The following is a 27,618-nucleotide window of genomic DNA, read 5'->3' on the forward strand; positions in this document are numbered from 1 at the left end:
GGAGGTAGGTGGAACCTAAGTGCTTTCTCCTTGCACACGGTTCATTCAGTCTGTCTGTCTCCCTCCGCCCCTCCCCGGCACACCTTCAGAAGACTTCTCCTTATGCATCATTGTTCAACACTCGGTCACACGACTGCTCCTAGACCAATCAGTGGCACATAGGACTAGATTAAATCTACCAAGGGTTAGTGCTACCATGCCCTAGGCTTGGGCCCCTGGACCAGCCCAACAGATCAGAGGTCTGTTAATCACGTGAATGGGGACAAGGCTGTAGGGAGTCCTGGGCTAGCAGCGCCGGCTCCCGTTACAAGGATGGACACACTTAGCCTTACTTCCATGACCGAGAGAGTAACGACGATTCACAGAATGCCTTCCTCTGAGTAATTATTACATTTTCTCCTGAATATTCCTCCCTCAGCCTTTACCACGACAGTCCTAATAACACAGAGGAAGTATTTTTAATAACCTCACATTAAAATTACTTTAATGGGAAGCCCAGCCTGAGCTTTCCCAAGTTAGTCAATTATGTGCTTCAGGCTCCTGTGAGAGCTGTGCATTGTTGAAGACAAACAGAACAGAAGCCTCTCTGAGAGATCTTTCTGAAATGGCACCGTCATTATTTCTAAATAAATGGCGAACACTAACACCTTCCTCCTGGTGTAATTTCATACCTTATCATAACTGGGGACAAATGTGTGGTTGTGGGTGCAGTGATTAAGATCAGCTTGTCCTGTCCTCCTGTGAGGGCCGTCCTAGCATCCCAGTGCTCCTAGGGCGGTGCAAACCTATGATGGTTCATATTCATGCTGGAAAGGACAGCCTGCTGGGGTGGGCTGAATGTTCCCACAGCGTCCTTAAAGAGGAGAAACTGCCCCCTCCCTCTCTAGCCCTTTCCTGGACGCCCGCCCACTAGAGCTGCGGCTGATACCTGATCCGTCAGGACCCACAGCGCTGGGGGGACTATCGCTAAGGGGCGGGGCCGCGGCCTTGAAAGGCGGTGCATGTTCACGCGGTATTCTCTGTGCCACCTTTCCTCCCTGGTCCCTGCTGACGAGTGACTGGCACGCCTGATTCAGGGGACGGAACGGGAGGCCTTGCTTGGGCTTCTTGGTCTGAGTCACGTTTTCCGATCTAGCTCAGTGTTGCCATGAAGAGGCTCTGCAGGCTGAGGGCAGCCGCCGCGCCCAGCTCTGCACAGAGCACCAGGCCACGTCCCACCAGTGACGGTTCTTTGTGGTCACTCCTCCGGCTGAGGGCCCCACGAGGAGAGGCAGGGGAACGGTAGGTTTAGGGCACCAAACCTCACCCAAAGTCCTTCAGACAGACAGACATTAGGTTTTCGTCACCATATCAAGTGACGTGCTGAATTTGGAAACAAGCACAAGTTAGTCATGGTTTTGACTCACGATGGCATAGAAGCAATGAAGAAGCATCTGAAATTCCCTGGATTTTCAGAAAGTCATTTGTACTTTAGAGCTATTTAAAACTACAGAGAAAGCTATTTAAAACTACAGATATCAGCAGTTTTTAACAGGACTGCTGGGCTGTCAAAAGTTCCTAATTGGCATTTGTAGAGGGTCCTATTAGCTTGAAAACATGAGCGTATTGGTTTGACTACTACTGCTTTAATAAAAGACTGTAATTTTTACTTAAACAATCCAATTACATGGTAAAAATATGCTTTTCTTTCAAAATTCAGTTTATTCAGGCCACAGCTGGTGTCAAGACCTAGAACCTATTCACTCTAAGCTAAAGTGAAAGAGTGATTTATTGTAAAGATAGTTACACCAAGCAAACCCCAGGGAGAGCAGCAGCAGCCACGTCTCGCAAGGGCGGTGAGCCTGGACAGCCCTGCAGACCTCACAGGAGACCCGTGCCTTCGCCAGCTCACTGCCATCACCATCACTCCGACACCAACTTACTCACCCACTTTCTCAGTTCAGACGTTTTGGGAGAGCAAGAGAAAACCTGACTGGTTCTCCTTGAGTAAGGTGTGTCTACTCTGGCCCAATCAGTGGAGGCCAAGGAGGTCAGGCCACCTGGGCCCATGCCTCAGGTGTGCTGCAGGAGGAAGAGGCTCTCTCAGGAGGATGCATAGGCCAGGAGGCCATGACTGACAACTGCATTTTAATGTAGTTGGAAAAACAGCAACTGACATCAAACAATGTATGGTAAAATGCAGTCAAAGCAAACATATGAGTGGATCCAGGTAACAGGTGATTGCACGTTGACTTTCTGTGTGTGTTGTCACTGTTGTTTAATTGTGTAGCATAATCTGATCTAAGACTGAAGTAAATCTTTCAAATTGTTCTTCCTTAAGTACAGACACTCATGGGTCTTCCTGTATTTAATTACACTACCAAATAATTTTATAGTTGGTCTAGGGTGATCTGTTGCTGTTCCACACTTTTGCCTTCAGAATCTGTAAAAGGAAGAAAAGGAAAAAGATGTAACTATTTCAACAATGCACTAGGAACTTACATTTCTATTAGCTTTTCTTCTGCTCCCCTCTTCCTCTGTCTCCTGGGCTCCTGTGTGCACTCCAGTTCACAAGCGGGGGGTGCAGTGTGAGAGCGATTCTTGGAGGGAAGTGAAACCACAGACCATCAAGACATTTTCATAGAGCGAAGTTGCATGCGGGCCTCTTTCCTGACCTCAGTCTGGTTCTGTGTGCAGCCTCCCCTGGCGCCTGTGCTCCTCCTTCTGAATTCTGTCGGCCGCTATACTGTCAGCTCCCTTTCCTTCTGGTCCTGCTTCCACGCCACGCACAGAAGCTAACTCCCCTTGGTTAGCCCCACTCTCACGATGTCCATTTTCAGACTGTCCGTTTTCAGAATGGAAGGTGCAATGGATTTGTTCATTCTATTAAACATTTAAATGCATGTGTGCAGGCATGGGTTAGCATCTTGGTTAGCCAACCACAGAGAAATCTACATCAGCCTTGCTTTCATAAAATATCGTGACAACTCAGCTACATATTTGAAAATCTGGACTTCATTTCTTTACTTATTCTTAGGGAAGATTCGGTTGTCACTGTAATAGGCCTTGTTAGGAAAGCAGGAAGCTAGGTTCTCTGGAGGCACAGGGAGGTGTGGGAGGGGGGTGGGGGCGGTCTGCAGGGGCTGGATCCACGGGCACTGGACCCTCTTCTCCCCAGTTCCATCTACGGAATAAGAAAGACTAGTGACTGTTTTGTCTACCACCTACCATTTGTGGGTTCTTGACTGCGTGGCTTTTCAGAGATGGTTTGAGGAATCAGATCTGAAGAATCTACTGCAGTAAACAGAGAATTAAACAGCAGAGATTTTAGTATTTAAAGCACATCGATGTTCACAGTTATTCTCATTTTCTCCTCTCTTGTTCCTTCTACTCCAAGTTTCTCTGAATGCCTCACTCTTTTAGGAGTCGAAAGATGCTAGATCACTTTTATGTGGAGTCTCCACTCATGACAGTGGCTTGTCCATGGTCCCATGGGCAATATGAGCAAGCAGACATCCCGCCAAACAGCTCAGTGCAGCATCGTTCTACCAACCTCCCCATGAAGCCCTGGTGCCCACAGTGAAATCACTGGGGGACTTCTCAGCGCGTGCCAGCTCCCTCCCACACAGAGAGCTTCAGGAAAGAAGGGGTAAAAAGGGAAACAGATAGATGATGAGTATTTTTTGGATATATGATTTGTATAGGCAGATTTAGAAAATATATAAGTTTCTACATAAATATTTATAAACATTGTGTGTGTGTATGTGTGTGTATGTATATATATATATAGAGAGAGAGAGAGAGAGAGAGAGAGAGAGAGATCCCCAGATTTTCCCTGTTAAGGAGAACTCTGGCTTGGCCCTCTCAGTCCCTTCTTTCATGGAGGAGGACCGTGACTTGGACGTCAGCTCTTTGGGGCTTTGTGATGAAGAGCTGAGAAGCGAGGGAAAGGTAGAAGGATGGGACACAGGGGCTGGAGCTGAGGTAGAGCTGAGGTTCGGGTATTTGGGGAGGGTTCGAGGGGAGAGTCTCATGACATTATCATGACATGGAAGCAGTTTCAATATTTAAAATAAAATGCATGCTGCCATTTCTTACCCCTCCTTCAAAGTGTTTACGAAGAGTAAGAAAAGCAGCGGAGTTATTTCAAAGTTCCTTCCACTGCTGGACTGTGTCTGACGCAGCGTCCTTCTCTAAGACTGGACAGCACGAGCCACGACCATCAGAACCACAGAGACTGTTTCTAACCCGACTGACTTACCATCATTTGACATAACGACATCTTTTTCTTCATCTTGGATTAGATCAGAAGACACGCTATCTTGATGTTCTGAAACCAGAATTAGATAAAACATGTTGTGTTTAGAACACAACTAACAACCTGCGAGATGTTCTAAGTCTGTGTTTCAAACTGTTGACCACGACCCAGTGAGAATGCATCTTACACTGGTCCACGTGCACCTGTGCAGCTGATGGAACAAGGAGAAAGGAACGACACTGGCCCTTTCTTATCTTTTCTATTTACCTTTTTCTTTCTATTCTACTACTCTAGTTCATTGGAACAAATCTCTGGTCTCCTTACTTACTCTTTTATTATCAATTTTATTTTAGTTCAAGGAAAAATGCTAGTTATTAAATTGATTTCATGACCCACTAAATTTTTTTACAACTCACCTAACCCATAATATGGAAAGCACTGTAATATGCTATATTTGATTCTAACACTCATTCCACAAATAGCCCCCAAACAACCTGAAATCAACCCCGTTTTCTCCACTTTCTCGTCACTCAAGTTCTTTAGGTTGCAAAGGATGGTGACCTAGCAGACGGTCTGAGAGCCTAACATTTCAGTTAATGACTCAGATCGCTCTGACGCAAAGACAGGAATACAATTTGGTTCCCTGCCTCCGTCCGGGAAAGTGGCCAGTCCCCTCCCAGACAGGTCTCACAGTCGCCTCTCCGCTCTCACTGGGCCGCAGAGCCCATGGTCCCTGAGCACGGCCTGCGGCAGCGGGGCAGCCGGAAGGGCAGCGCTGTGCTCCCACCCAGAGATGCCACGGGTGCGCCGGCACTGCCACAGCTGCCCTGGCCGCGGCCCAGCTCAGCACGCTGCTCTGGACAGCGAGGGGCTGCTTGGTCCCCGTCCAGGGGCCAACGTTCGACCCGTGCAGTCCCAGCTTGGGCCCGCCAGCCGACACCACAGTGCTGAGCACTCAGGAGGCACTCAGCCCAACAGCAGCCCACCAGGACTCGGACAGTGACCTCACACCTTCGGGACTCTGCCCGAGCCCAGCACTCCACAGTCTTCTGAGTGTGAGTATATGTGGCCTCAGGTTCACACACCTGCTCACTCCCTCACCATGCTGCCTCAGGTTCACACGTTTGCTCAGGCCCTCACCCAGCTGCCTCAGGTTCACACGCCTGCTCACACCCTCACCATGGTGCCTCAGGTTCACACGCCTGCTCACACCCTCACCATGTGGCCTGAGGTTCACACACCTGCTCATGCCCTCACCATGCTGCCTCAGGTTCACACGTCTGCTCACACCCTCACCATGCTGCCTCAGGTTCACACGTTTGCTCAGGCCCTCACCATGGTGCCTCAGGTTCACACGCCTGCTCACACTCTCACCATGTGGCCTGAGGTTCACACACCTGCTCATGCCCTCACCCAGCTGCCTCAGGTTCACACGTCTGCTCACACCCTCACCATGCTGCCTCAGGTTCACACGCCTGCTCACACCCTCACCATGTGGCCTGAGGTTCACACACCTGCTCATGCCCTCACCATGCTGCCTCAGGTTCACACGTCTGCTCACACCCTCACCATGCTGCCTCAGGTTCACACGTTTGCTCAGGCCCTCACCATGGTGCCTCAGGTTCACACGCCTGCTCACACTCTCACCATGTGGCCTGAGGTTCACACACCTGCTCATGCCCTCACCCAGCTGCCTCAGGTTCACACGTCTGCTCACACCCTCACCATGCTGCCTCAGGTTCACACGCCTGCTCACACTCTCACCATGTGGCCTGAGGTTCACACACCTGCTCATGCCCTCACCCAGCTGCCTCAGGTTCACACGTCTGCTCACACCCTCACCATGCTGCCTCAGGTTCACATGTCTGCTCACACCCTCACCATGCTGCCTCAGGTTCACACACCTGCTCACACCCTCACCATGCTGCCTCAGGTTCACACACCTGCTCACGCCCTCACCATGCTGCCACAGGTTCACACGTTTGCTCAGGCCCTCACCATGGTGCCTCAGGTTCACACGCCTGCTCACACCCTCACCATGTGGCCTGAGGTTCACACACCTGCTCATGCCCTCACCATGCTGCCTCAGGTTCACATGTCTGCTCACACCCTCACCATGCTGCCTCAGGTTCACACACCTGCTCACACCCTCACCATGCTGCCACAGGTTCACACGTTTGCTCAGGCCCTCGCCATGCTGCCTCAGGTTCACACACCTGCTCACGCCCTCACCATGTGGCCTCAGGTTCACACACCTGCTCACACCCTCACCATGCTGCCTCAGGTTCACACGCCTGCTCACACCCTCACCATGCTGCCACAGGTTAACATGTCTGCTCACGCCCTCACCATGCTGCCTCAGGTTCACACACCTGCTCATGCCCTCACCATGCTGCCTCAGGTTCACACACCTGCTCATGCCCTCACCATGCTGCCTCAGGTTCACACACCTGCTCACGCCCTCACCATGCGGCCTGAGGTTCACACACCTGCTCACACCCTCACCATGCTGCCACAGGTTCACATGTCTGCTCACGCCCTCACCATGCTGCCTCAGGTTCACACACCTGCTCACACCCTCACCATGCGGCCTGAGGTTCACACACCTGCTCACGCCCTCACCATGCTGCCTCAGGTTCACATGTCTGCTCACGCCCTCACCATGCTGCCTCAGGTTCACATGTTTGCTCACGCCCTCACCATGCTGCCACAGGTTCACACGTTTGCTCAGGCCCTCACCATGCTGCCTCAGGTTCACACGTCTGCTCACGCCCTCACCATGTGGCCTCAGGTTCACATGCCTGCTCACACCCTCACCATGCTGCCTCAGGTTCACACACCTGCTCACGCCCTCACCATGCTGCCTCAGGTTCACACACCTGCTCACGCCCTCACCATGCTGCCACAGGTTCACACGTTTGCTCAGGCCCTCACCATGCTGCCTCAGGTTCACACGTCTGCTCACGCCCTCGCCATGCTGCCTCAGGTTCACACGTCTGCTCACGCCCTCGCCATGCTGCCTCAGGTTCACACACCTGCTCACGCCCTCACAGCTGATAGGCCTCCTTTCCGTCTGGCGGGAACCCCTTCCCCGTCTCTTTCCTGCCCGCCCCTGCATGCGCGCACCTCCTTTTGTCCTAATTGCAGCAGTGATTCCTTCTCATCCTTGTAGACTCAGCTCCCTCTCATCTCTTCCTGACACACTTCCCGTCTCGTCAGGAGACCCATACTGGTCCCAGGATGCCCTCAGTCTCTGTGGCATGACCTTTCCCTCTCAACAGGGTGGTTTCAACTTGCTCTGCTATTTTCCACGCCCGACGGTAAGCACTTTGAGCGCAAGAACAATGTTCGATTTGTTTCCACCCCCAGCACCTAGCACAGCTCCTTTTTTTATTGTGTAAAAACCTACAGCATGAACTCTGCCTTCTTAACAAATGCTCCAGTGCACAGCACAGTATTGTGAACTCTATGCACCTCGTTATGCAGCAGCTCTCGAGAATCTCTCCTCTCGCGTGACTGAACTGGCTGACTTTCGGAATGAACAAATGCCCATTTGGTTATCTTCTGCCATCTTCAGTCCCAACTAGTTTTCAAGATTGTATTAAATTTTCTCCATCGTCCCTTACCAAGATCTTTCCTTTTCTTGCGAGTTATTGCTTTCCTTCCTTCTTTCCTGTCTTGCCCTGTTTCACAGGGCTTTTGGGTTCATCGTGTGTCTTGGTGTTTATTTACCTGTATGTCCTCACGTCCCTCCCCTTACACGTGTGTGTGGCCCAGCATCTCTCACAGTGACCAGCAAGTGGAAGGAAAATCTAGTAATTTCCTCCAAAGATTTCAGTAGATTTTTAAATATAATCTTATTTTTGAGTCTAGGATGAGGGTGATGAAAGACTTAACTCCCATTTTATGCTAACAGGGGATCAGATTCCTTTCTTTGAAATTTAGTGTTAAGCCTTGGATAAAAAGGGCATTTTTTTCAATTGATATACCTACCATCTGACGTTCTTTGATTTTCCTGGTTGTCATCTGTGGTGGGTAAGGCGGTCTTTTGATTTTTTAATGCTACGTCAGCTTCTAAAAGTCAGGAAATTAAGTATTAAATTAATTGAGAAGATTAAACAAATGTCATGCATGAATGACCTCAGTTATATGTTAATAAGCGGAGATCTTCAAACTCTGTAAAGTTCTGATTATTTCCAATGCTCTGATCTTGGAATCTCTGGGACAGTGTTTTGGGCAAGGTCCAATGGTGACAGAGTCAAGATCAATCAAGCATATATATGCCTTGACCTTTGTTAACAGATGCACAGCATAAAATTGGGTCGTTTTCTTTCACAGAGCCTTCTATAATGCAAGTGTTAGGGGAAATGTAGGACTAACTACCAGTCAGTGGAGCCAAATTTAGAATGACTGCTTTATAGCCCATTATCTTGAGAGGAATTTGCAGCTCTAGTCTGCCAAATGATGGAAGCCACACACAGGGCCTCTAAATTCTCAATGGATAAAAAAGAGCTCAAGTTAAAACCAACTGCTCACTGGGCTCCCGCGCCCACACCCTCTGCCTCCGGCTGCCTCTGGGCTTTATTTGTTCAGCCCACTCCTGGTGACTTGACCACCAGCCAGAACTGGGGCTGAATTCCCCATCCCATCCTCTGCCCACAGCCTCCTTGGCGGTCTCTCTGCCCTTCCTCCCACTGCCGGCACCTTGACCTCAAGATACCCTCTCTGGTCTGGACCATGGCCTCTGTCCCCCGCCAGGTTCTTTTCACCAGTTACTCCATTCTGAGAGGCAGCAGCTGTTTTAATTGGTGGAATCTGCACCACACTGGTTGTTAGATATTTCAGTATCAGCCCTGCTTGCAGCTTTTTGTTTTCTGTTTACTTATTACTTTCCGTCTTCATCCAGTCCAGACCCCTGGAGTCCATCACTTCACTAACTTTCTTGCAATTATCCTCAACTTCTTTGTCTCACACCTCTTCCTCCCCAAATGCTATATAAAATAGTAAAACTGTACTCATTTTCCATTTCTGAATTCAATGCCAATGACTAAATCACTTAGCACCCATTTAAGGCGCCAGTAAAATAAGGACACAAAAAATATGAGAAAAATAAAACTTTTGGGAAATAATTTGATATTCCAAATAAAGTCATCGTGGAGATACCCAGAGTTCTGCCAGATACAGCATGCTGCTATTCTTACTCTAGTTGCAGGATGGCGGGACACTAATATTTCAGGGCTTCCTACAAATCACGCATGCAGGCGTCCACTGCTGCGTCCAGGCACAAGCACCTGTGCAGGGAATCACAGAACCGCACACTGGGGTCCCTACAAACTCATGGTCTCTAACTTCCACTGAGCCCTCAGCCCTGGAAAAACATTCTGTGCTTTTCCCGTGTCCTTCTTTCCTTTCATCTTAATGGTATTTCAAACCTTCCCCTTTTTCCTATCACCCCACCTTCCCCCCAGGCTTTGACGCTCGGGACCTGTTCTGCTGCCTATTTTGTTCTGCACCCGCATCGTGCACACTTCCCGCCCCCACCCCCTCCCTTCTCTGGGGCCTCAGCAGCACAGATGCTTCCTGTCTGAGGCTGATCCTGTGCTCTGGGGCTTGTATTCTGCGCTGTCTTGAGGATCTTTCTCCACACTCCCCTCCATCTTCACCCACTCGCTCTCCAATGTAGTTAAATGTTAACATCCATCCATCCATCCATCCATCCATCCAGATTTCTATCTGTCCACCTATTTGTATTTTTGGATGTGGGAAACATGCACATGGAACAAAATCAAAGGGCATGAGAGACTACGCAGTGAAGAAGTCTTCCTTCTCCAGCCACTCAGGTCCTTCCCTGAGAGTCACCGTGGGCATCGGCTTCTTCTAATAACGACCCGTTGCTGATGACTCCATACCCTCGTGTCCAGCCAGATCTCTCTCCTGGCCTCCAGAGACATGTGTCCATCGCCCACCAGACATTTTCCCTTTGATGCCTCTTGAAAATCTGCTCCTTCTCCTGGATTCTTTACCTTAACCACAGCTTCTCAAATTCATGATTTAGCATATCCAGAAAATGACAAGGACAATAGAGGCAACCAGCCTGGGAACTCCAGCTGCCCCAGACTCAGTTCCTGGGCCAAGGAGATCAATTGCTCCACATACCCAACCCATCTATGGCTGAGTGTTGGGAAGTTCTGTCTTAGGGACTGACACCACCCTATGTCCAGATGACAAAACTTCGGGCATTCTTACTCCCTTGAGCTCTCCCTCATCCTCTACTGCGGATTGGTCAAGTTCTGTCAATTTTATGTCTTTTACATCTAACCCCTTCTTGGCATCCTCATGGCCACTTCTTGGTTAAGACAAGGCCCTCACCATTTCTCCACCTGCAAGAGAACTGGTCTTACTGTTTCTGGCCTCTCTCTCCAGTCCATCCTTCCCATTAGAAGAGACTGAGCATTCTACAACTGGAATCTGCTCCTACCCCTCCCCTGCCTAACACCCTTCACTGGTTCCAACAATGCAAGAACCTCTGCCCTCTGACACTTCACCCTTGAACTTTACCTTCCAGATAAAATGAAGCGGCAGTTCTCAGAAAGTTCCTTCTTCCTTCTTTCCCTTTGTATATGTTGCTCCCTTGGAATTATCCCCACCTTCACCTTCTTTGCTCTCATGACTCAGTTTAGATGTTGCCTCCCGCAGAGAGCCCTTCCATCATGTAGCTATCCTGATGTAGCCCTTGCCATTGCTCCTGTGGCAGCCAGCACATTCCGCTGGCCCACAGCACTGAGCACCCCGGCTCTACAGCGAGACTGTGGCACCCGAGGCCGGGGTCTCCCCTCCCACTCTGGTCTCATTCCTGCCCTCCCAGTTCCACGAAATTACCCTCATCAAAGTCGTGACGGTCATACATCCTTTGGATACTTTTCAGGCCCCATTTTATTTGATCCCCGGCAGCATCTGAGAGTGTAGACTGGCCCTTGTTCCCAAACGCTTTCTGCCTCTAGGTCTTCCGTGACATCAAGTGTCAGGGGCTGGTCCTGGCTCTCTGACACCCCTTTCTCCCAGTCCTCTGTTGGCTGTTCCTGCTCTCCGTAACCATCAAAGGCTGAGTTCCTCCAGGCCTTCTCCTCTCACTCTCTCTAGATACTCTCCACCACGCTCATGGTTCATTTATGTTTATGAGGCAACAATTCCCAACTCGATGACTGCAGTGCAGAGCTTTCTGAGCTCCAGAGAGCATGCAGTTCTATATCCAATATTTCCACTGTAGATATCCCATAGGTATTTCAGAATCCAATGAAGGAAACTAAACTCATCCTTCCTCTACTCTGGCACGAAGACCTTCCTCCCTCTCCCACCCAACACACACACACACACACTCTCTCTCTTTCTCAAATAATGTTCTTTTACCATTTTTCCCCTGTCAATAAATCCACCTCATTGCTCAACCAGAAGAAGCCTGAGAACTCTGGAACTCCTCAGCATTGGTCCATCATCGAGTCTTGATTATCCTGTCTCCTAAATATCTCACAATTCCACCAGCTCCACCTTGGCTGTGATCGTCTCTTCCTTGGGGTACCGCACTGCCCTCCAATCAGTCTTTCTGCAGACAGCCTAGCCTTGTTCCAATCTGCTTTCCACACTAGTCACAAACCTGATCAGGTCCCTCTCCACCTGGAAGGAAGCCTTCGGAAGCTCTTGTATCTACTCATGGGTAGATATGGGTCTCTCAGCTTCATCTCTTTAGGCTTCGGCCACACAAGCTTTTTGGCAGGTTTTCAAACAAGCTTCTCTATGCCCTTCTGGCTCAGGTCCTTTACGTGCTCGAGCACGAGCTCCCACGGCACAACACCCTGTACTCTCACCGCTAAGATGCCCCACACATGCGGACATTTGTCTAGTTTATGATCCCTGATGGACCGCAGGTTCCAAAGGGGCAGGACAGGTCTATCCTATTCACCCCGTATTTCTAGCTCCCAGCACTGGCTTAGAGTTAGTACCCCTCGGACATTAGTGGAAGGAGGAATGTTGGGGGTCTCAAAAGGCACTTGATTAAAGCTCTTTGCATCAATGAATTTATTTATTTCTATGTTTCTATTTCCAAATGTAACACAAAAGAAAGCAAAAAACACGATAGCACTTCCTGTGAGTTTATGATTTAGAGAAAATTCCAATGAGAAAAATAAGCTTATTGAAATTTATTGTTTTTTTAAAAAGTTATCTAACAGTAAATAAGACAAAAAACAACAAGTGTTGGAGAGGATGTGGAGAGAAGGGAACACTCATACACTGCTGGTGGGAATGCAAACTGGTGCAGCCACTGTGGAAAACAGTATGGAGATTTCTCAAAAAATTAAAAATAGAAATACCATATGACCCAGCTATCCCATTACTGAGTATTTATCCAAACAACTTGAAATCAATAACACAAAGAGACTTATGCATCCCTATGTTCACTGCAGCATTATTCACTATAGCAAAGACATGGAAGCAACCCAAGTGCCCATCAACAGATGAATAAATAAAGAAGATGTGGTATATATATACAATGGAATACTACTCGGCCATAAAAAAAGACAAAAATCATCCCATTTGCAACAACATAGGTGGTCCTTGAGGGTATGATGTTAAGCACAATAAGCCAGACACAGAAAGACAAATACTGCATGATTTCACTCATACGTGGAAGATAAGCCAATACATGGATAAAGAGAACAGATTAGTGGCTCCTGGAGGGGAAGGAGGTGGGGTGAGGGTGAAAGGGGTAAAGGGACACATATGTACAGTGACGGACAAAAAGTAGACTACTAGTGGTGAGCACAATGAGGTCTATACAGAAACTGATAAATAATAATGTACAGCTGAAATTACACAATCTTATAAACCATTATGACCTCAATAAAATAGCTGAAAAAAAGTTATCTAACAGCAAATGTAGTGTTGTGAGTAGAACTGTGTTCCCAAAAAGATATGTTGAAGTCATAATCCGTGGTACCTGTGGCTGTGGCCTTATTTGGCACAGGGGTTTGGCAGATCTAATCAAATGAAGATGGGGTCATACTGGATTAAGGGTGACCCTAAATGCAGTGACTTGTGTCCTTATAAGGAGAGAGAGAGATGGAAACACAGAGACACACAGAGGGAAGACAGCGGCAGAGACTGGAGTGAAGCAGCCACCAGCCCAGAAAGCCAAGCTTTGCTGCCAGAAGCGGCAAGGAAGGAATCGTCCCTGAGCCTTCAGAGGGAGCACAGCCCTGCCGACACCTGGGCTTAGGTCTTCTCGGTTCCAGGAGCACGAGAGAATGAATTTCTGTTGTTTCAAGTCCTCTGGTTTGTGGTAATTTGTTATGGCAACCCTGCGAAACTAACGCACATGACACACACGAAATGCACAAGGTCACGGTGTTTTCGAGATGCGATTTCTTTAGCAGTCTTACAAGATGTTTTATCCCAAAGGACACACTAAACTTGGCAGTTTATTTTGTCAATAATTTAGTTTGAAAGTAAGAAAATAAGGATTATAGTTATCTATGTTAAACAGTGATTCACCTTTAACAAATTTGTTAATACTTTTTAATAGCAGCCCCCCCTAAAAATCACATATAAAAATTACCTGATTGGTACGGCTGAAAATTTATCAAATCTCCAAGTGCAACAAGTTTCTCCTGTTGAAAGATGTTATAATCAGAGAATTAAATGACCACAATTACCACCTTAATCATTCTTTTAATAGAAAAGCACTTTGATTCTTGATTTTTAAGAAACTAACAAATATTTGTAACATATCAGAAACTATATAACCAAATGACTAGCGTTCTTCTGCTGATTTCGTCAAACTTTTATTGCCTCCTTATTGTTTTTAGGAATAAGATACACATCGAACCCACAGAAAACCAGCGCACCTTGGCCTAGGGGATCAGTTCAAGGTCATCATCAAAGTCAGTCCCCGTGTGTCTGTCCTGACGTTACCTGGATCAGATCACTTGTCATTCTGGTCATTACTTTTTCACTTATTTCAACATCCTTGAGATCTGTAAGAACCTTCCAGGTTCCATTCTCAAATTTCACAGGCATAGAGAAGACGATTCCCTCAGGAACACCAAACTGGCCTGCGGGGAGCGAGCACAGAGGAGCAGAGCAGAGGCGTCAGAGGCGACCTCCCGACCTCCCGTGTGCGGCGCTGTTGAGGCACAGCGCGCCCGGGGCTTCCAGGGACAAGGGCGACTCTGGAGTTCCTCTGGGGGGTTAAGCATGTCCTCCAGGGCACTGGCTGGGCGCTTTCTCCCCGGGTGTTTCTCTCAGAAGGAAGAAAGAAACGCTCTGGTCCGCTGGCATCAGACCCCCACCCTGCCTCCTTCCCCCCCACCCCACCCACGAGCCCGAGGCGTTGTCCTGCCTGGCCTTTGCTCTCTCGCCTCCCCTGGGGCCCTCACCGAGCTGAGGGACGAGGACAAGGACTGGCGGGATGGGAGGGGGCAGGAGGGCCGGCAGTTTCCGCTCCCGGTCCGGTTTGGACGTGCTCCAAACAAGAAGGCTGACAAGACTCCTTACCAGCCGAGCAACAGTCAGGCACAAGTGCCCCCACCGTGTGCCTCAATCAAACAAGAGAACTCTTGTTGCTATTCTGTCATCAGAAACGTCCCCAGGGCAAACAACGAGGGGAGCCAAGCAGCCAGCATCCCGACACTCTCCTCAGAGAGCGCCCCAGGCCTGCTCTGCGCTCTGTGTCCTCTGTGAAGAGCCGGTCCCGGGGCGGGCGGACAACGTGTGAGGCTCTACTGCATGGTACTGGTACGGCGTCAGGGACACCACGATACCTGCTTCTCGCCCCCAAGACTGCACTGGTTATTGATGAATTTCCATAGAGATTAATTGAACTTTCGACAAATAAAGATAAGGTTTAAAATGCCTATTTAACTAAAAAGGTAACATACTGATTTGGATTCCTTAAGGAGACGTTTGTGCACCTTAACTTCAATTAAACAAGACTCACTGAGTGTCTGGCCATGAGGGAGCAGCAAGCAGACCCAGCCACGTCCTGGCCTCGGGCTACACACGCTAATGGGCAGACAATGCAACTAACGGCACCCCCGCCAGGCAGCCGTCCACGCTCCCTGAGGGAGGAGCAGATGCTGGTGAGCACACAGGAGGGACAGAAGACCGCTGACCCGGGGCTCGGGAGATGTCCTGGAGCTGCCCCCTGGCCACAGGGACAGTGGGAGGACAGCGGTTCCACCATGGCACGAGGATTGCAGGAGGCGGGTCGGACTGGGAGGAAGACAGCGAGCTCGGCTTCTGCATGCTGGCTTGAAGGGATGGCAAGACATCAGGGTGGCGATGTTCTGCACGCAGGCCCGGGCTGGCACAGACGCCCAGGCTGAGGCTGGGAGAGAAGGAGCTTGCACAGGGAGAAGGCAAAGCACGAGGGGCACTCTAGACAGAACCTACTGGGCACAGACTGGCACTGCCTCTCTCTCCTTGTTTTTCAAAAACAGCACCAGTCCTCTGAACACTTCTTAACAGATTAACACAGGAAGGCCCATGCAGTGTTCGTGCCTGGACAGCAGGCTGCCATGTTCCCGGTGTCGCCTGGCGCCCTGCCATCCAGGTCCTGACCTGCCCGTGTCTCTGCCTGTGGCTCCTGTGCCCAGATGTTCCTCCCACACACGTCTGCCAGGTAAACGCTACCCACACGTGAAGGCTTCCTGGAGTGCCACCTCCTCCATGAAGCCTGCCCTAGTTCTTCCTGCTGCCTGCCTAAAACTGACCTTGCTTTCCCTTCCTCAGCTGGGATCCAGTGACGAAACTTACGGAAACGCTTTTGTTTATGGACCGGCTCTCCTTCACTCTGCTGTAGGTTTCTTGAAGGCAGAGGCCTGTCTGATCCCTACGTGTGACCCCAGTGCATTCAAGCAAATACTGTTGACTTTCTGAACTGATGGCTGAGCGAATGCCTGAGTGAATAATGATTACAGAGCTGTGAAAATCCAGAAGACAACTCACCACCATGTTCAGAGGGAGCAGGTGGGGACACAGAAGCAGGAGCGCAGGGTGGACAGAAAAGGAGGCTTTTAAGTATCACGAGATAAGAGAAACCCAGACTGACCTTCACTCAGCACGCCCAGTGACACAATCTCGCCCGGCGGGGAGCCGTGGTACCAGTACTTCAGCGTGGTGGCGATGCTGTGTGCGGTTAACATGCCTCTAAGTTGCTGTCCCGTGGCCGTCAGCTTTCTCAGAGTTGTCACAAATTCTCCGTTCACCCACTCACTACGAGAGAGAAGGAGACAACATTACAAGGGAAGGAGGAATGGAGAAGAAAAAGGGGGGTCCCTGGGCCAAGGGGTCTAAGCACACAGAACCACCGCCCCAAGACAGAAGCGTGACTCCCTGAGCCCCTTCTACAAGTGTCTTTGATCCCATAAGAAGGCAAGTGAACAGTCACGAAATACAGCAGAAAGGGTCCCAAAGTCTCAAACTGAAAACACGACAATACAGACACGGAACACAGAAAAGCGGTCAAAGGCTGCAAGAAGGACGGTCGTTACGAAGAATTTACGTCGAGGCTGTCTTGGAACCAGGGGTATCCTTCATCTAAAACAAGAGTCTCATAAGATGTTGAGTGAGTCACACTGAGAACTGGGGAAATAACCATCAGAAGTTCAGACTCCCCAGGGTCCCGCTGGACGAGAACAGTGTTAAACGGCTGCCCCGCTGAGCCAGCGCCGTGGCTCCACGAGACCCGGCCCCACCAGGTGGGGACACAGAACAGCCGCACCCCACGAGGGTGGTTGGGGACACACACCATCGAGGCTGGATGAAGCTCCTGAGGTCCGAGGAAGTGCAGGAAAGAAGGGGCACGGGAAGATGCTACAACCAGGAAAGAGCCGCGGAGTCAGAAAGAAGCCTTAAAGGCTGCCCCCTCCTCCTCCCCGCCCGTCAGGTAGGGGCTGAGCGTTTGCTGTACGATCCATTTACTCATCCCAGTAAGGCCCACACTGCTACCACCTCCTCTTTTCAGATAACAAGCTGAGGCACAGAGAGGTTAAGGAACTTCTCTACAGTCACACAGCCAGTATGTGGCTCCAGGAGAACTCTGGCCTGGGTGGCTGGTGCCAGACACTGCTCCCCACGGCTGCTGCTACCCGTCCTGGGACAGGACACCCGGCACGGCCGGGCTGCTCACAATCACACCTCCTTCTTCTCAAAGATGTTTCCACTGATTTCAACTTGGAGACTCATCTCTGTCTTCGCAGTAAGATTCACCCTACATGTGCTTGTGTTAGAGATAGCTTTAACGGAACAGGGGAGCCACTTCAAGGAGGAGCTGAACATAAAGATTCGCAACTTCAAAATCAAATAAACTGGGGGTGGGGATTGGCTACCCGAAATTCTATGGAATTTTCTGTTTCTTCAATAAAGACATAGACAAAGATGAGTGTCAACAACGACAAGTTATTTTTTGTGTGTGTGTGAAGAAGATAGTTGCTGAGCTGACATCTGTGCCATCCTCGTCTATTTTATGCGGGACGCCACCACAGCGTGGCTTGATGAGCGGTGCTAGGTCTGTGCCCGGGATCTGAACCTGCAAACCCAGGCTGCTGAAGGGGAGCACGTCAACTTAACCACTGCGCCACCAGGCCGGCCCTGACAAGTATTTTTGCACAAAGATTTCTAAGATGACTTAAAAGACTATAGCAACTGTTACACATCTATTCAACATTGTTAGCATACTTCACTTAAAAATATACAGTACCTATCAAAAATCAAGCTCAAGATGGGGCGTGAGAAGTATGGAGGGCCCCAAATAGCACTCTCATATCTGTAAACCTTGGCTTTTCTCAGATCAACGTAGTTGTTTCCACTGATATTCCCCCAAATGATCACATCTTTGATGGCTGTGAAGAAAAGAAATAGAACGTCAGCACAATGAGAAACGCTAAGATAAAAGGCCGCTGCAGCCGGCTTCCTGCCTGTGCTTTAGGGCTAGCCCCGCTGCTGCAAAACAGACCTGAGTCTATGCCCTAAAAACCAGCGCACAATGGGATCGTCTCCCTCCTCCTCAGGGTCCGTGGGCCCCTGACGGCGCCCCGTGAGTATGGGCACACGACAGAATTCGAGGAATGCTGAAATGCCCCCGAAAGAAGCCACAGTGACGGTGACCCCGCTGTGCTGGTCCCAATGCCGCTGCTCTGCCCGCCACAGAGAAAGCATTTCATCTGCTCCCATTCTGACCAGGAGTCTTTCATTCTGGACTGGAACAGAAATTCGGGCAAATCGCTGAACTCCCCGGGGTCGGCCGTGTTTCCTGCAGAATGAGGAGTCTTAACAAGAGGACCTGAGGGACACCTTACTCGACAAACAGCTACCAAATCAGCTTCTGCACGGGGGCGCCCTCAGGGGCTGTGCTCAGGAGGACACGACCAGCCCGATCCCCTCCTCGAGACAGCCTGGGGACGGGGGAGAGCAGGAGGAAATCACCACTGTGCCAAGCGATGCTTGTCTCAGAGAAAAATAACGGGGGGCTGGGGGGCACGGAGAGAAAGAGGGATTGGTACTCAATAATTTTATAATTGTGGATTTTCTAGGAATATTAAATCCAAAGTGAAAATAAGTAATTTCATTGATATATTTATTAACTTATTTACTTGCTTAAAAATTTAATTCCCTTATAAGGCCACAGCACTTCCTACCATGAAGATTAAACTCTTTCCTGTTCTCCTGTATGAGGTAAGATGGCCGTTGGCTTCGAGTAACAGAGCATCCTGCTGACCTGGCTCAGGTAGAAGGCGTTTACTCTTCTCGGGTAACAGAGAGTCAAGCTGGGCAATGATACCAGTGCTTGTTCAGCAGCTCAAAGCTGTCAGTCTCCTTACTTTCCCCTCGTGGTCTTAAAATGGCTGCAACAGTGCCAAGTATCACGCTCTCACCGTTGTGTTCAAAGGCAGGCAGCAGGGAAAAGAATGGGACCGAGGTCTCCTCCCTTGCTTTTTCTCTTTTCAGAGAGTGGAATAACTTTCCAACCTGCTTCACGAAGCCTATGTCACTGGGGCACTCCCAGCTGCAAGAGGAGCTGAGAACACGAGTGTCTTTCTGAAGCTCTCCGGAGAGGCAGGCTGGGGAGAAGGTGGTGGGAAACGGGTCTTGGGTGGTCAGCTCCCAGCGTCCACCACCCTCCTGAGAGTCCGTCTCATAAAATGACTCACGAAGAAGGAGAGCCATGACGTGCACACGGGCCCTCTGTTGGCTGTGCGCTGTGGGAGGGAAGGGAAGGCGGTGGTCCAGTTTGGAGCTCTCGGGATCCCACAGGGGGAAAATACTCCTCTGTCCCCAAGTCAACATATGGCAGGCTTTTTCCTAAAGTCTAAGGAAGGTTTCAATCTCACTGGGTCTCATGTTTCTTTTCAGCTTTAAATGCCCTAAATTATGCTGGAGAAAATTATGGTGGATGTCTGCTGTCTTTTCCTTCTGGCGCCTCTTCCTATTTTTTTCTTTTAACAGCATCCTGGTTTTTCTTTAAATAACTACTGTTCCCCAATTTCAGTCCCTGTGGTTTGGGGGGGCTGTCCTCACCCCTCCAGTCCATCAATAGGCATGAGACCCACATTCCAGATTCCTGCCACAATGACTCATTTGGAGATCACGGGTTCAAGCCAGCCGAGGAGACTATCCTGCCACTTTTGTACAAAGAATGCAGAGAGAGCCCTCTTTCTACTAGGGTAGCGGAGCCACAAACGTGGGAGTCTGGGGGTGCCAGTGACCATCTTGCCTGCCCGATAATCTAACCACTGTTGAGGAAAGCAGAGCTGAGCGACAGGCCGAGAGCACAGCCAGGCCTGACGTCACTGGGCCCCAGCGCCCAGCTAGGCCTGAGACAAGGACTGCCTCCTGCACTCTCCAGTTACGTGACAGAAATCTCCGTCTGACTTTAATCACTTTGAGTGGACTTTCTGTCACTTGCAACAGCCAGAGTCCCAGCTAAGCCAACACACACGTTCTGAAAAAGAGGGTTATGTGTGCACCGAATGCAGGCGATATCCTGAAAAGGCCTGCTGCCCTCCTGGCATCTGGCATTCTCCCCGGCGATTCTCTTGATGGCTGTTCCATTCCTCGTCGTTTTCTCAGCCCTGTCTTTGCAGTTCCCGAGCTTCTCCCTGGGACCCCAGCGACAGTTCTACTTTGACTACTGTCCCTCCAATGTCTCCCTTTCCTTTTCCCGACTTTTCTGCATTTTTCTTTTTCCTGCTTCTCATGCTTATTGGCTTTGAGTCCAGCAGGGCCTAGAATTTAGGGCCCCATCAGACCCACAAGAGAGCAGCTGTCCGGTTGAAAGCCCTGCACCCACCTTGTTTTAAATTCTGTAACAGCCTCTTCTTGACACTTTCGTAAGCATATCCTAGATCTTTTGTGATAAATCAGTGTCGACGCATATACATATAAGGTTGATAACAGAGATAAAATGGTTAGAAGATGTTTTCCTTCCCTATCGACTAAGTTTAGTATCAATTTGGCTAAGGTATGACTGACCCTGGGGTCAGACACTAAAGATCTGTAGGCAAGACCACCAGAAGTTGGTTCCAGAGCTTCCCTGTGAAGAAATGGATACGACAGCTCTTGCTACATGGTGTTAGGGCTCACTGAAGTCCTTGACAGCCCCGATTCAGAGCATCCTAGGCTCACACTTCACTGTCCTCTCAACTCTTCTTGAGGTGGTGCCGTCCACATCCTCGCATTCTCAGTGGACGCTGCACCTGCTCCCTCCAGGGCACAAATAGCTAAACTTTGTCAGATGTGAGAAATATTTTTAGATACAACACTCCCTTTTTAGCTACAACAGTCCATTCTCTGATCCAGTCTCATCCTCAGGCGACTCTGACGTCTACCAGCTCCAAGATCAACAGGAGCAGAAACAGCTCTGACACCATAAGCCCACGTGCAAGCTCAACATCCTTGTGAATGTCCACACGTGCCAGGTGCTCTTCTAAGCACTTTAGAAATATTATCTCACGAATCTTCACATCAGTTCTAGGAGGCAGGTGCTATTAGCATCCTCATCTTACAGAGGAGGAAACTGAGGCACAGCAAGGGTAAGTGACTGCCCAAGGTCACACAGCTGCGACATGGGGTGGAGCCACTTTAACACAGTCCTGATTATCTTTTTAAAGATACTGATTACCTTAGTTGACTAGTATCATGAAAAAAGGGGAATATTAGGTTTCAAATTATTACTTGAAAAATATAAACCTTATTCCATTCAATATTTGTTTATTCATTTTTATAATGATGGATAAAGTCAGATAGTCATGAAAGCAAGTAGCAAAAAAACGTGTTTGCAGAGCAGTCAAATCACACAATGAGAAGTCCCTTGCACCTGCTTCATACTTTCTATTCCGCATCTCCGGAACAATCCTAGAGGGGACAGCGTTCTTCCTCGCTGCTTGGAAATCCCACTATTGAGAAAGAGAAGCGGAAACAGACACGGGGGCTCACTCACATGCAGGCGTGGTCCTCAGCTTCCTGGCCAGCGCAGCTCTGGCCTGGCCCTCCACCCCCAGCGCCACGGCGACAATGTTGTGTGCGATGCTTGGGGCGTATCTCATCAGCAACACCGTTTTAAGATTCACGAAGGTCTTTCCGCCCACGATAACTCGGACGGAGTCATGGGCGTTCTTCTCGATCAGGTACCCATAGAGCCGACAGAGTGGGACCCTGCTCCGGATGCACTCTTCCAGAGCGTACACCTCCTTGTCGGTGCTGTCGTCCAGGACGATGACCACGTGGGCCTGGCGGAAGGCCTCCTGCACTCTGGTGCAGACGGAGATGCTCCGGAGGAAGGGCGACACCAGGTCGTGAGTCTCCGACGCGAGGATGTGGAGCTTTTCTTCTGCATCTTTACTGTCAAATAGCACTATGCTAAGTTCCGTTTGTGTTCCAAACACTTCACCGCTGGTCAAGATGGGGATCAGGTTGTAGCAGGCAGGAGCAGATGCACTAATAAAAATGCAAAGCCAGAGGATGAACAGTTAAATCTTTTGCCCCTTTTAAGCCTTTAATCATTTTTTTAAAATTTTTAAATTAAAAAAATTTCTTTCTGTGTTTTCTCCCCAAATCCCTCAGTACATAGTTGTGCATTATAGTTGTGAGTCCTAGTTGTGGCATGTGGGACGCTGCCTCAGCATGGCTTAATGAGCAGTGCCATGTCGGCGCCCAGGATCCGAAGTGGTGAAACCCTGGGCCGCTGAAGCGGAGCACATGAACTTAACCACTCAGCCACGGGGCCGGCCCCTAAGCCTTTAATTAATGGATATTTCTGCATGTGCATTAATAGGGTGACTAACATCTTAGGCATACACAGCTGCTTAGACAGGCTAGAAATAAAAAATAGAACAAAAAAATTCTCACTAGTAACCCCTTGCTCTGGTCATCTGAAATCAATCCCCAAATAAGAACTGTACCTGTTTACAAGGCTTTTCACATAAAAAAGAACATGCAGAAAGCAAAATTTAAAAGAACTGTACCATATTACTCTAATTACATGTTTAGATTTCCTCCTCAAAAGATAAAGAAATGACAAATTTCATTTAATCATAGCTCTCTTCTATTTTATACCCTGATCTGTGAAGTCACGACAGTTTCTGGCAAGGACTGTCTTCCTCACAAAGCCGAGGATCAACACAGGCTGCTATCGGTATCGGGTGTCTGTGCCCACAACGCAGCCAGGAGCTGAGGACCCTAGAGCTGGGCCATCAACCAGGAGCTGTACTGACCCCTGAGGGCAGCTCCGAAATGCATCTGGGCGTTTTCCGTTTTCCCCATGGGTCTGGGGAGGCTCGCAATGGGGCCTTCAACAGAGTCTGTACCATTTTAATCCTTACAAAAATATCTAAAGCAGATGTAATGTTTATTAAATCTAGCTGGTGTTAGGTTCATATATGTTTATTACATCATTCTCAACTCCTTTCTGTGTTTGAAATATGCATTTATAACAAACAATTTTTCCAATAAGTGTCTATATTAGGTTATGTGCACGGGTAGTGAGAAGGGGAGGGGAGAGAGATGCAGGGGTGGGGAGAAGAAAGGGAGGGAGAGAGACAAGGAGAGGGATAGAGCGCAGAGACAGGGAGAGAGAGCAACCACAAACACGGCCAATGAGAAAGATGGAGAGCAACAAGGAGCAGGAGTGAGGGGAAGACGAGCAAGGAGGAGGAGTGAGGGGAGGAAGAGCGAGGAGGAGGAGTGAGGGGAGGAAGAGCGAGGAGGAGTGAGGGGAGGAAGAGCGAGGAGGAGGAGTGAGGGGAGGAAGAGCGAGGAGGAGGAGTGAGGGGAGAAAGAGCGAGGAGGAGGAGTGAGGGGAGAAAGAGCGAGGAGGAGGAGTGAGGGGAAGACGAGCAAGGAGGAGGAGTGAGGGGAGGAAGAGCGAGGAGCAGGAGTGAGGGGAGGAAGAGCGAGGAGGAGGAGGAGTGAGGGGAGGAAGAGCGAGGAGGAGGAGTAAGGGGAGGAAGAGCGAGGAGGAGGAGTGAGGGGAGAAAGAGCGAGGAGGAGGAGTGAGGGGAGAAAGAGCGAGGAGGAGGAGTGAGGGGAAGACGAGCAAGGAGGAGGAGTGAGGGGAGGAAGAGCGAGGAGGAGGAGTGAGGGGAGGAAGAGCAAGCAGGAGCAGGAGTGAGGGGAGGAAGAGCAAGCAGGAGCAGGAGTGAGGGGACAGGACCACAGAGAATGAGCATGGTAGGAAGAGCCGAGGACGAGAAAGAGGCAGAGGCTGGGAGAAGGCCTGCTCTGGAAGGCGAGGGAGGGAGAGGACAACAGTCAGTGACCTGAGTGGTGGGGAGGGGAAGTAAGCCAGTGGTGGGGAGGAGGAAAGCAGAGCAAGAGCAGGAAGTAGAGCAGCAGACAGCAAGAGAGACCCAGACGAGGGGCGCAGAGCTTGTCAGACTTGCCAAAGTAAGTATCTTTGCTGTAAAGGTGCTCATTTACACACATACATACTAAATCTACGTATGCTCTAAGTCTCATTCACGGGCTGCAGTGGGGGATATATGTGCATCTCTGCTTATCTCCATGTATCTATACATATACCTATACATACACATCTCGCCCTTGACTTTCAAATATTCTTCTATCATGGCACTAACCCCACATCGTTGTCCTTTCTCAATGAAAGAAGAAATTCTCACAGTTCTGGGGTGACTGTCCCACCTGGTGATCCAGACCTGCAAGGGGCTGAGGAGGCCTTTCAGGGACTCTCCCTCCAGCTCCTTCTCTACGTGTGTCTCCAGGTTCTCCTGGGCAATCATCTTCATCAGCTCGGTCGTCATGCTGGAGGTGACGCTGTAGTAAAGCTAAATGTTGGGGAAGAAAAAGTCAACTTGAGAGAACAGATGATTAGCTGACAACGGCTACAATGGAAAGTTCTTGTTTAAAGCCAGAATAGAAGGAAAAGAGAGCTGAGAACACTTTAGAAAGCAAGACATTTGAAAAAGAAAATAATGTGAGAGAATGACGATGCTCTGAGGAGGTAACTAAACTCAGTTCACATACCTGGGCGTGCTCCAGGAACTCGTTATAGCCCCCCAAAAGCATGCCCTTTCCTCCGCGGTCCAGCAGCTCTCTCCAGATGATGGGGGACGTTGTGTGACTCCACTTATTCTTTTCACACAAATGTTCCAGCCACTCCTATGGAACGATATTCCAAGAGAAGTCACACACTGAATCTGCCTCGAAATTCAATACTTTAGAATTCGAACACTAAGCAGCTTGTTTCTACCACCACCATGTATACCTAGTAAAATTTACATATCTTTAAGCCATAAAATGTAAATATAGAAAATGGCAACAAGTTAACTAAGAAACTCATCAAATAAGAAAGAAGATTCTCCAAATTCGTTGGCCAAACACAGGTATTGGAAGCTGCTCTCTTTGCTGAGGAGGCCTGGCACGTAAGTGGTTAGCTTAAAGAGAAGCCAGGTCTCCCAATTCAACCGACTCCAAAGCATTTCAGCTGATTTTCCCCTTGTTCTTCCCTAGGAGATCCTTCCAGCCACAGGGCTATACTGGCAACAGTTGTTAGCTCAGGCGCCAACCTTTAAAAAAAAAAAATTATCACCTGGTTTGTGCAGACCCAGCCCTCCAACGACAAGAGCCGAGTAGAGACAGAGAGCAACACTCTTAGGTCAAGTAGCTGACTGCACTCTTGTCTTTGGAGACACACAGAAGGGGCTACCTTACAAATAAACTCTCAGAGACAAACTCCCCTTGCTGATGTTGAAGGCTCCTTGCTTTTATCCCAACTTAAAGCAGACAGTGCTGCTGGGAGGGTCCCACCATTGTCCCTCTGGTCACAACACAGCCTGACCAGTGAAGTGCTGGAGGAAGATGCTCCACCCCAAAGGACCTACAGCCCCAGCAGGGTGTGCAGATGGCCTGGCAGGAGCTGGGGGAGGATGTAGAGGACCGGACGCGAGGGGGCTGAATCAAGAGTGGACATAAAGCTGGACAAAGGAGAAGTTATCAGTATGAATCACTCTTCTGCAATTCAAGAGTGATTACCCTGGCAAGGCCCTCAGAAGAGAGTGGTAACACCTGCTCAGATGGTTGTCCGGAGCTTGGAGAAAGTGACAGCTCACAGGAACTGAAACAGAAATGCCCGGACTGCCATGGAAGACAGTGCAGGAAGGGATCAAAAAGCTTAGAGAAACGGGCATGCTCCAGTGGACATGCTCCCACGGATGGCTGGAAACCTGCTGGTCACCTGTGTTCTCCAGAAGGGCTTGGAAGACAGTGCACTCACTCGAGGGATCAGGAACTCATGGGTGAGAAGCCTGGCATGGCTGCCCATTCTAGGCCAGAGCTGACGCAGAGCTGACGCCCTGGCAGCTGGGATGATAGAATCTTGAAATAGAGGCCGGGGGCAGTGGCCACCAGAGAACATCTACTGTGAAAGAAGCACTCAGCAACCCAGCAGTAAGAAAACTGAGACAGCTGGAGGCACAAGGGGGTCACCAAAGAGACAGGTTCTGCTCCTAAAGCAGGAGCGACCACTCACAAAGCTGATTTGGTCACTGCAGCCGCTAGGCCGACAATGTGCTGGCAACAGAGACCAATGCTGACCCCTGATAAGGGCAATATGCCTCTTGGTACAAGTTGATGACACTGGCCCCCTCCCCCTGGAAAGGGCAGTGATCATCCTGATCAAGTCAGCACAGATTCTGGTGAAGAACGGCCCCTCCCGTTTGTAGGGCTTTGGCCAACACCTTGTCCAGAGCTCATAAAAAGTCTAACTCACCAACAGGGGGTCCTGCATGTCATCACTTTGAACCAAGAGACCCCCTGTAGGGTAAAGGAGGCAAAGCACTGGGCATGTAACCATGGGATCCACCGGCCCAATCACATATGGCACCACCAGCAGCCTGGTAGAGGGATGGAACGACCCACTGAAGGTGAAGGTGCAGCCACGAGCTGGGAGACGGACACCTTGTGAGGATGGGGCACCACCTTTCAGGATGCAGTATACACCATAAGTGAACAGAGGGTTTTGCCCTTTATAGGTAGAATACGTGAATCCAGGAACTGAGGGTGGAATTAAGAGTGACCCTGCTTACCACCACTTGCAGTGAGCATGTGGGGAATTTGTGCTTCCAAAACCCCTTCACCCTAGACTCTGTGGGCTGGAGTTGCCAAATCCCAGGGTGGGGGTGCTTTTACTAGGAAGAGGCCCATTAAACTTTAAGCTATGGCTGTCACTTGACCACTGTGAGCTCCTGTGCCAGGAGACCAGCAGCAGGCCAGGAGTTAACATCTTGGAGGGGTCATTGGCCCAAGAGAGCAGCAGCATTGGGGCAGCTACTCCCCACTGAGGGCAGGAAGGAATGCTCGGCATCTAGGTGATGCACTGGGGCATCTTTGGTAGTGCTTTGCTCACTTTTGACAGTTAATGGACAAGTGCAGCAGTCACATCCTGAAAAGGGAGTAGCGACTGGGGCTCAAGACCCTGAAGGATACCGGCGTAGGTCACCACCAGCAGGGGGTGAGGGAATCCAAAATGGACAGCAGAGAGGTGAGGACTGTCACCAGTGGCCCTGAAACGATGGGCAGTGGAGATGATAGCTCATTGACCAAGCTTCCTCTTGCAAAGTTTCCCGAGGAAGAGATGCCACTCAGAATCCTGGAAGAGCTGCCCCAGGTGGTGTAGACTTAAGATAGGAGTGTGTGGATCTAAAAGGCACAGCTGTGGACTGTAGCAGGTCCTGGCATACTGTCCACATCCCCCTTCATGACCAAGGCACTGTTCCCTCCACCACCAGGGGAAGTGGCTGCTGCTGGCTCTGAGCCGAGTCTCCCTCCAGGACTGCCCTCAGCCACCGGAGGTTCCCTCACCCAAGGTTAAGGCG

The 27,618-nt window shown here is 49.8% G+C and overlaps 1 protein-coding gene across 10 annotated transcripts in view; it reads right to left on the minus strand.

Moving 5' to 3' along the window:
- Positions 1-1,681: 1,681 nt before the first annotated feature.
- Positions 1,682-27,618, minus strand: part of MDH1B (malate dehydrogenase 1B) — a 31,031-nt gene continuing 5,094 nt past the window's right edge. For 2 of the 10 annotated variants that reach the window (XM_070581783.1, XM_070581788.1), the window contains exons 3-13: positions 24,770-24,904; positions 24,428-24,570; positions 21,729-22,225; positions 17,991-18,132; positions 16,341-16,504; positions 14,204-14,343; positions 13,848-13,899; positions 8,231-8,311; positions 4,241-4,309; positions 3,208-3,273; positions 1,682-2,422 (exon numbers count right to left, since the gene is read on the minus strand). In XM_070581783.1, the coding sequence (XP_070437884.1) occupies positions 2,370-2,422; positions 3,208-3,273; positions 4,241-4,309; positions 8,231-8,311; positions 13,848-13,899; positions 14,204-14,343; positions 16,341-16,504; positions 17,991-18,132; positions 21,729-22,225; positions 24,428-24,570; positions 24,770-24,904 (1,542 nt within the window). In that variant the 3' untranslated portion in view covers positions 1,682-2,369. Of the gene's footprint in view, positions 2,423-3,207; positions 3,274-4,240; positions 4,310-8,230; positions 8,312-12,293; positions 13,599-13,847; positions 13,900-14,136; positions 14,344-15,227; positions 15,618-16,340; positions 16,505-17,990; positions 18,133-21,728; positions 22,226-24,427; positions 24,571-24,769; positions 24,905-27,618 lie in introns of those variants that run through there. The other 8 variants (XM_070581782.1, XM_070581787.1, XR_011528878.1 and 5 more) reach the window with 7 other exon arrangements.

The sequence above is a fragment of the Equus przewalskii genome, chromosome 17 (genome assembly GCF_037783145.1).
Source record: "Equus przewalskii isolate Varuska chromosome 17, EquPr2, whole genome shotgun sequence".
NCBI classification, from domain to species: domain Eukaryota; kingdom Metazoa; phylum Chordata; class Mammalia; order Perissodactyla; family Equidae; genus Equus; species Equus przewalskii.